General features: G+C 49.3%; 1 protein-coding gene across 1 annotated transcript in view; it reads right to left on the minus strand.

The window, feature by feature from the left end:
* Positions 1-10000, minus strand: part of ccdc102a (coiled-coil domain containing 102A) — a 44042-nt gene that overhangs the window by 20587 nt on the left and 13455 nt on the right. Inside the window, exons 2-4 of the mRNA XM_077023932.1 lie at positions 5693-6440; positions 3976-4193; positions 2595-2703 (exon numbers count right to left, since the gene is read on the minus strand). Of these exons, the coding sequence (XP_076880047.1) occupies positions 2595-2703; positions 3976-4193; positions 5693-6352 (987 nt within the window). The 5' untranslated portion in view covers positions 6353-6440. The remainder of the gene's footprint in view (positions 1-2594; positions 2704-3975; positions 4194-5692; positions 6441-10000) is intronic.

Here is a 10000-nt window from a genome sequence, read left to right on the forward strand (position 1 = left end):
GACACGAAAAATAAGAAAAAATCCAGGCTAAAATTCCACAGTATATCATCAATTAATGAAAAGACATGGTTTAATTGAAAAAATAAACATTTACCGTATTTTCAATATCAATATAAGCCGCATCTAAGTTTTTTTTAATGGAAAATGTTGTAGCTATAAGCCGTATCCGGGCTAAAAGCCGGTGAGTTCCCTTTTACCGACGGGTCTGGTTAATGACGGACGGAGTTACGACCGACTTTTCTTAATTTCGCGCGGTGCGTGGAGGTGCAGTGGCAGCACTGTGGAGTGTTGTGGAGTGTAGTGGAGTGTTGTGTTGTGTAGTGTTGTGTACGATAAGCTGAAGCAGCACAGCCTCCACCGCAGCCCATCTCGGCAACGCGGTCGCTCTTTCTCACGCTGTACGCACGAGAATATTGTTAGTTTTTTTCTATTCTGTGTTTACGATCAAGGCGTGTCTAAATCTAGGTTCGCGCTTAACGACGAAAACTGCTTTGCGTCGGACTTTTCAGTCTCTAACCCCAACGTTAACCAGTTGGTTAACCACACAGTGCACATTTTGCATGCCCCGTGTCCTTGTCTTTCTCAAGCCATAGCTTGTATTTGTCCAACTGAAGCAGCCATAGTTGAATCGGCATTTACCAGCATTACGCTGATTTACACGTCATCAAAGTACAATCTACAGCTCCGCTTGGAGTCCAACGCTAACGCAGCGAACTAACCTGTGAAGTTACGTTAGTGGTCCGCACAAAGAAAAAACATGGCTATATTATATATGTTTATTTTTTCTTCCGGTTATCGACATATATTTATTGTGTCAAGCAAATTTCCATGACTTTTCCAAAACATTTGAGTATTTTTAGTTTTTCCAAAACGTATCCAGGCCTGGAAATTGCTATTTTCAAATTCCATAACTTTTCCAGGTTTTTCATGACCGTACGAACCCTGTATAAATATTACATATTTATACAATTCTTTACAATTCCCTCGTTCTGTGCACCTGTGTCCTCACATGGCTCTGTGCTAGTGTCCTCTGATGCCAGAGCCCGGCACGGCCCGCCCCACTGGCCCAGGTCTGAGACCTGCAGAGTCCCACGTCCCCACCGTCTCCCAGACGACCTCCCCAGCTCGGCCCATCCCTCCATGACTCCAGGAGCAGGCGTCCCAATACGAGTGCTCACACACAGATCTGAGATCAGCAGAGACTGACGGGCAGGCCCACTACTTCACGAGCTGCTGCCACCCTACACAGACCAACGTCACTCTTCTCACCATCTGCTAGTGCTTCCCTAACAACAGCTGTTCTAGTCACTGACGACCCTGAAGAGGATTGGTGAAAACAGCCCCCAGTGACCCAGGAATGACTCAGGGTTTTACCAACAGAGTTTACTGACACAGAGTTTACTGACACAGAGTTTACTGACACAGAGTGGTAGAGCATGTGTGTGAGTAAACCTGTGTGTGAGGGAGCGTGTGTGTGATGGAGCGTCTAGGAGTGTGCGTGAGGCAGCGTGTGTGCATGAGGGAGCGTGTGTGTGCATGAGGGATTGTGTAGGCGTGTCTGTAAGGGAGTGTGTGTGTGTGTGCGTGTGAGGGAGGGTGTAGGTGTGTGTGTGAAGGAGCGCGTGTGTATGTGTGTGAGTGAGTGTGTATGTGCATGAGAGAGCATGTGCACGTGTGTGTGTGTGTGTGTGTGTGTGTGTGTGTGTGAGTGTGTGTGTGAGTGTGTGTGTGAGGGAGTGTGTGAGGGAGTGTGTGAGGGAGTGTGTGAGGGAGTGTGTGTGTGTGTGTGTGTGTGTGTGTGTGGGAGCGTGAGTGTGTGTGGGAGGGAGTGTGTAGACGTGTGCCATGCTGATTACAGTCGGCTGCTGTGGAAGACAGCAAACAAACCCACCAAGTGATTACTGAGAGGTGTTGAAGTACTTTGTCTTTCTCCTCGTCTGTCTCACTCGTCTGTCTCACTCGTCTGTCTCACTCGTCTGTCTCACGAGTCTGTCTCATAGTGTCTCTCTGCATTAGTTCTCACCCTGCTTGTCTGGTGAAGCTGTCCCCCTTTCTCCTGTTTCTATGAAAGATAATCAGGATTTGCAGGCAGCCCATTCACTCAGCAGACAAAAGCCCTCCTGCATGCTCACAGATGGAACTGGAGTGCCCCCTGCTGGTGCAGCTGCACACACTTCAGGTTTCGCCAGAATCCTCATAGTCTTTACGCTGCTCATGGCAGAAAGATCAGTGCAGCACCTGATTAAGACCAGGCAGAGGCTCAAAGATTAAATAACACGACCAATAAAGTTCAACCTAATGACCCAAACGAGCACTGTTGGTCAGTGAGCGCCCTCTGTTGGCTAATCTTAGAACATTTTCATGCTGTTGTTCTTTAACGCGAGTGTGGGGGAGCCAGGGGGCGGGGCTGAGATCTCTGACTTCCCCAAAGACCAATGAACAGGGAGGGGATGGACTGGGGGGAGGTCCTGCAAGGCTGTCATCACCTGACGTGATCCCCCCAGCACCTGGGGCTGTAAAGGCAGACTGTTCTTCTCAGGTGTAGGCGTGGTGACCTGCAGGTAGGCCGTCCCCCACCACCTAGCTCCGCCTACCTGTTTGAGAGCTTCCTGTTTGCTCTTGCTCAGCTCTTCATACTTCAGCTTCCATTGGTTCAGCTCGGCCTCCAGCTTCTCGATGCTTTTACTGAGGGCGTGTTTATCCCTGCAAACGACATCAACACACCTGTCACCACCTCATACCTGTAAACAATGACAACACACTGCTTCATACGGTGCTGTAACCAGAATATACTGGCAATAAAATGAAACTGAAAAGGCCGGAGTGAAGAAAAGAGTAAGTTAATTTTCTCCTCAGAGAGGTGATGTTAGGTCAACTGTTCTCTCACTTGCATATTCCCACATGAACAGACGGGTCAGTTCTCGTAAACGTGCAGTCTGGCCTTAAGAATTAGTCTAGATCAAAACTGTGAACTGTGAAATTACTAGTTCCGTATGGTACACTGCTATATCACTACATCAGCAAGACACTCAACAGCCAAAGGAAATCACACTCTACGACCTACAGAGAACAAACACTCGACCACATAGAGGGGACAAACACTCTACGACCTACAGAGGACAAACACTCAACCACCTAGAGGGGACAAACACTCGACCACCTACAGAGGACAAACACTTGACCACCCAGAGGGGACAAACACTTGACCACATAGAGGGGACAAACACTCTACGACCTACAGAGGACAAACACTCGACCACCTAGAGGGGACAAACACTCGACCACCCAGAGGGGACAAACACTCTACGACCTACAGAGGACAAACACTCAACCACCTAGAGGGGACAAACACTCGACCACCTACAGAGGACAAACACTTGACCACCCAGAGGGGACAAACACTTGACCACATAGAGGGGACAAACACTCTACGACCTACAGAGGACAAACACTCAACCACCTAGAGGGGACAAACACTTGACCATATAGAGGGGACAAACACTCGACCACCTAGAGGGGACAAACACTCGACTACCCAGAGGGGACAAACACTTGACCATATAGAGGGGACAAACACTCGACCACCCAGAGGGGACAAAGACTACTGCCAAAACAAAATACTGAACTATAGTATGAGATTAGTTTATGTTCATTTCCATAATCCATATTCCTTTTTGAATTTACATGAACTTATTTGTACATTATTTTAAAAGCTTCTTGCAGAAATCTAATGCATAAATTTATTTACTTCATGGCACAGCTGTAACCTCTGAAGCAGCTTCTACTAATGCACTAATATGTGTGTGTGTGTGTGTATGTGTTGTTTGAGCTACAATAAACACTATTCATCACTATTAACAGGACGTCTGTGGCGCTCTACGGCACAAAATCAAGTCAACTGGCTACAGTTCTCCTGTAGTTAATAAAGGGGCGTGTCATAATGCTCCAATCTAACGTGAGAAAACGTGAGCTCACTCTCGCTCTTTCAGCAGGACTTTCTGGGCCTCGTCCAACCGCAGCTGTAGGGCGTTGAGCTTGCTGGAGTCGTCCTCCAGAGCGGCGACGTCTTCCCACAGCAGTCTGCCACGGTCCTGTCGGCCGAGGGCGGAGCGCAGACTGCTGCCGCTACGCCCGTCCCAGGAGTCTGGAGACTCCGCCTTGGAGCGGAGCAACGCCTCCAACAGCTGCAGCTCCTGCAGAACACAGCGGGGAGACGGCGTGAGACACGAGCACCAGAAGAGACAACACGACACGTGCGGACGAAGAGAATGGCAGTGTGGCGGTTCATTAGAGGAAGGAGTTACCAGACAGGGGACTCGTGCAGCAGCCTGGGTGTGTGTGCACGCCTCCACGGCAAACACAAAACCTCAGAGAAACTGCATGTTGCTCTGATCTTTCTAGAACTTCCCCACCAATAATATCATCTTACACACTGTCCTCGTTTCCTGCAGGAACAAATAATATTTACTGGTGCTTTAGAACTGTAATCAAAAGCTGCTTTCAGTGCTAAGCTCTCTTCATTCCTGCTTCCCAGGAACAGAGATTATATATCAAAGGGATGGGACACAAAACCCAAGACCCAGCCCAGACCACCAGCCTCCAGGACTCCTCACATAGATCTGAACCAAAAATAAATAAATCCTGCAGAGGGCAGCAGAGAGGTGTGAGTTCATTAGTTATACTGAACTTCACATGTGGAAGTGCTCTCTCTCTCTCTCTCTCTCTCTCTCTCTCTCTCTCTCTCTGTGTGTGTGTGTGTGCATGCGTGTGTGTGTGTGTGTGATAGTAGTACGGTGAGACACAGTGTAGCAGGAAACAAGCCCGTTAGGCCAGCTGCTCCAGTCCCGGTTTACTCAGTACAGATTTGGGTCAGGTGTGTGCTGAGCTCCACCCTGCTGACGGAGCTGCCACACGGCCTACACCAGGTTGAGTAGGTGAGAAGGGGCTCGCACCCGCCCATACGTCCACACGTATTTACACAGGTCACGTCTGGCACTGACATTCACTGAAACTGTTGACCGCACACCTCCAGTGAAGTAAGAGCCAGCGTGTGAGAGCGTTTCTTCAGATGTGCTTGGACAGGATCACTCAGATGTGCTTGGACACCCCCCCCCACACACACACACACACACAAAAGCCCCAGAACCACTAAAACAGTTATTAACAGCCCATTATAAAAAAGCAAGAGTGTGTGTGTGTGTGTGAGTGTGTGTGTGTGTGTGTGTGTGTGTGTCTGAGTGTGTGTGTGTCTGAGTGTGTGTGTGTGTGTCTGAGTGTGTGTGTGTGTGTGTCTGAGTGTGTGTGTGTGTGTGTCTGAGTGTGTGTGTGTGTGTGTGTGTGTGTGTGTGTGTGTCTGAGTGAGGTTTTCATGGTGCACCAGCTGTCCCTGCAGGGCTGAACAGAAATGGGGTGGGGGGGGAGATGGGGGAGGAGCTTCTAATAATAGGACGGTGTACAACAGAGGTGCCCACGCAATGCTGGCAGCTGGCAGTGCAGGCAACCAGACAGGCTGCTGACACACTTACGCCTGCATGCTCCTCCCTCCCTCTACCCACGATGCCCTGTCCTCCTTTTCTAAGCTCTAATCCCTCTTCGGTCATTTTTATTTCGTATTAAGCACGCGGCTTCATCCCCAATCATCACAAGAGCGTTCGCAGACCAGCACATGTCCGACGTTACATTCAGGACTGACCTTCTGTCTCTCGGGTTTGTCAGTCCCCACGTCCCGGACGGGCTCCTGCTCCGGAGAGCCCGGGCCCTCCCCGGCCGGTTCCTCCTCGGGGCTGTGCTGGGCGGCGTCCGTGTGGGCGGGCCGGTTGGAGGGGGAGGAGGCGGTGGAGGCGGGGCCGCTGGACACGGAGGCGGGGTCGGCCCGCGTTGGCCTCCGGGTCTCCAGGCGTAGCTGCTCGTTCTCGGAGGCCAGCTCCTGCCGTTCGCGCCGAACCCCCGACAGCTCCTTGGTGACGGCGTCCAGCCGCTGGCGAAGAGTGCGGACCTCGTCCCGCGCGCGGTTCCGCTCCGCCCGCACCTTGCTCCACTTCTCACGCCAGTTGGCGGTGCAGTCGGACCACCAGCGCATGGTCTTCTCCATCTGCGCCGCTCGGGCCCGCGCCTCCTCCAGCTCCCGCACGCGTAGCTCCTCCCGGCTCTCCCAGTCGCCTCCCCCCACCCCCTCGCAGCCCAGGCCCGGCGAGAGCAGCAGGGGCGGGCTGGAGCTGGGGGTGCCTGCCGTGGGGCTGGGCGTGTGGGCCAGGCTGTCCGGGGAGCGCACGCGCTCTGGGCCCAGGCCACACAGCACGCCTGAGCCCGACTTGGCGGCCTCGGCCATGTGGGGGCTGGGCGTGTGGTTCATGGCTGAGCCGATGGTTCTCGCAGGGGCTGAAGAGCTAGCAGCTGTGCAGGTGTGCCGGGGACGGCATGGTGCTCCTCAGCCTGACCTCCTGCAGAGAAACACGGCACTGATCACACTCACATACACACCTGTGGTGCAGGCCCCTCCCTCTCTACTGACGTGAAGATACAGTTGTGCTCCACCCCACTACGGACCCCACCCGACCTAATCAAGCTAACACACCAGCCCCGCCCCACAACACACCAGCCCCGCCTCACAACGCACCTGCCCCGCCTCACAACGCACAAGTTCCGCTTCACAACGCACCAGCCCCGCCTCACAACACACAAGCCCCGCCTCACCACACATAAGCCCCGCCTCACAACACACAAGCCCCACCCCACAACACACCAGCCCCGCCTCACAATGCACAAGCCCCGCCTCACAACGCACCTGCCCCGCCTCACAACGCACAAGCTCCGCTTCACAACGCACCAGCCCCGCCTCACAACACACAAGCCCCGCCTCACCACACATAAGCCCCGCCTCACAACACACAAGCCCCACCCCACAACACACCAGCCCCGCCTCACAATGCACAAGCCCCGCCCCATCCTCAATACTGAGATTCCTGGCTGGACCATCAACACATACTATTAAGAGCAGCAGACTAACACAGATGAATACAATGGCACAAGCCTATTCTAAGTTCAGCGACTGCCCCTCCCACCCGTTATCTGTACCCCCGCCGGGTCTCGTGCTGGTCCGACAGACGCTCGTTACGCCGTCATTAAGCAGCAGCCAAAGCAGCTTGAACAAGCAGAGCCATAAGGAAACTTCCAGAACAAGATGGCTGCCGTAAGACAGAGAGTGAAAACGGCAGACATGGTAATGAGTCTGGAATACCCCTCATATTACATTACTACCTCCATTAAAAAAACGGAACATCTCATATTTCAGTTAAATGATTAATATGATAAAGGACTGAGGACTGAGATCTGCACAAGGCTTCATGACAATACAAGACTACAGGAATCAGAAGGTAGATCCTATCTTTAAAACCATTATAATACATTTTATTTGTAATGCACTTTACATTTGAAAATAAACCTCAAAGTGCCAATTAGTCACATAAATTTCCAATCATGTAAAATGTCTAAATGTCATCCATATAAAAGCTCCTGCTTCACGAGCAGTTGGGTTGGCTGACACAACTGAGCCAAGATTTGAAGTTCCTCTCAGAATTGAGGTTCCTCCCAGCCTGGTAAGTGTGAGTAACAGTCCAGGCACATGTGTATCTGCTGGTAAAATTATTATCACCTGCCATCATTATGGATCAACAGGACATTAAATCAGGGGCTGGAGATCACACGATCCTCAGCACCATCACTCGTCAACCACACACACGCGAGAAACAATAACATGAGGAGAGAAGTGTCACCTGAGGTGAACCCAACCAAAACCACACAATGTGAAAACGCTAGCACACGTGACCCCTGAAAGGTCATGACCCCATGTTAAAGCTCACAACGGAAACATCCCATCACGCCGGTTCAGTCGTAGTGCTGCTGATGTCTGCATAGATTTCAGAGAAATTCAGAGCAATTCAGAGAACAACAACACTCACCAATGGAGGCCAATGCATCTTCATAAAAACATCTATTGTGGAAAAATCAATGCTGTCTGGAAAAAATGTCTATTGTCTGAAAACACTGACTACTGTTTGAAATATTGGTAGGCTGATGGAAGCAGAAAGATGTTTTGACCAGGCTGGTGTGGTCAGTCTTCACACACAGGTCTGCCGTGTGTAGACTACCGTCTACACGGATCACTTGCAGATCACTGCAACAGGCAAAAACAGATCAAATGATCCATCTGAGAGAGAAGCACAACAGACTCGGGATAAAACTGAGAATGAAGGACAAAAAGATCATTTCAAAAAATGCAAAAGAGAACAAAAAGGCTGAGGCTAATCGATAAATGGAATTTCAAACTCTCCATAAAATGTGAAAAACGAGGTTTCTTGAAAACGCCCATGGGCTGTCACATGGGTGGATTAATCTGAAGATTCTGGACTGATCTGAAGATTCTGGACTGATCTGAAGAAAATCACCTATCGCCACGTAATTTCAAAGCAGTACTAAAGCGGTGGGAAATATGAAACCTTAGGGTTTATTTTACACAGAGACTGTGGAAACCTTGTGCAGTTCTGCTAGAGAGGAGAGAGGAAGTCTGCTGCCAGCATCCTCCACTCACACTGCGACACACCACACAAAAGGACGAGACATTTCCTTCCACAAAAGCGATGGCAATCTCAGTGAAAGCATCTCTCCCAGACAATACTTTGCATCAAAAGAGGTCATGCTTGAATTTCTAGGTCACAGACACAGACAAAAGAATTCTGAATTGTGTCACAGTTTGATGTTTATTCCAACTAGACAAACCTTTTTTTCTTCAGACTTCCTTCCAACTCATAGGTTTTTTTTTACCGTGTTGACAGTTAAACACTTTCATCACTTCAAATTTCAGAAGTAAGCACGAAATTTGAGATTACAAGCCAGTGAGTTAACTAGAATGATAACCTAAACTATCTCCAACTAAGCTACTAGCTAATGTTAGCAGTATAATCATTCTTGACTATTGTTATTATTTATATCAATTAAAGTAATAATTTCTGGATGTAATCCACCTGTAAAACCACTTAACAGGATTAATGGGAGAGCATTTATCACAGGCACTAAAGTGTTGCTAACCACTCTGTGTGTAGCATTAGTGATTAGCATTAATGGTTAGCATTAGTAGTTAGCCAGCTACCACACGAAGCCCTTGTGTATGCACTGCACCATCAGTAAAACGATCAAAAACGCCCCTTATAGGTCAGCCGATTAGATGGTCCAGCAGAAACCAGTCTTTAAGGCTCTCTTTCCATGTGGGCTACTGCTGTGGTCTCACTCAGTTTCTTTTGTTCATGTGAACAGATTCAGACCACTCCAGATGGAGCCTTGTGTGAAACAGTTCAGCCCTGCTCCATGTCATGGCTTTATCTGTTTAGGATTTCATATCAGTTCCGTTTGTCTTCTCTTTACTCATCTTTGTTCTGAAAATAACAGCAGCATTAAATGTGGCCATCTTGACGACATGATTCATAATTCAGTTTAACACAGGTGACGTGTGATCTGTGGTGTAAACAGCAAGGTTTCACGAGTCCTCCTTAAATTTCACTTCCAGCGTGAATTGTCAGCTGTACCCTGTTAGTTCAATGTAGCATAACCAAGTTCAGTCCGTTTAACAAACCCACGAGACCCAGATCTAACCCAAGCTCTGATGTTCTAGATGAGATTCTGGGTGCTGAAGGGGTAGGCAACAGGATGATAGGAACCACCACCACAGTCTGATGAGTGCACTCCATCCCATAATGCACCACAGGTTAATGCACAGGCCAAACCCCAGAATTCTTATGTGAAGTTTTTAAGTTCTGAAAGATCTGATTACTACTGATTTTCAGTCTAAAATGACTAATTTACTAAAATTGCTAATAAAAGTTACTTTCAAGTGCTGCCCAGAGAGAAAAAATGAGTCAATGAACAAAGGTCAAACTGGGGATGGTGTTTGATCCTGTCACATGAACAATTCCAGGACTCATGATGCTAAAGAAGAGCTTTCAGGAGT

Source organism: Brachyhypopomus gauderio, chromosome 12 (assembly GCF_052324685.1).
Source record: "Brachyhypopomus gauderio isolate BG-103 chromosome 12, BGAUD_0.2, whole genome shotgun sequence".
Lineage (NCBI taxonomy): Eukaryota > Metazoa > Chordata > Actinopteri > Gymnotiformes > Hypopomidae > Brachyhypopomus > Brachyhypopomus gauderio.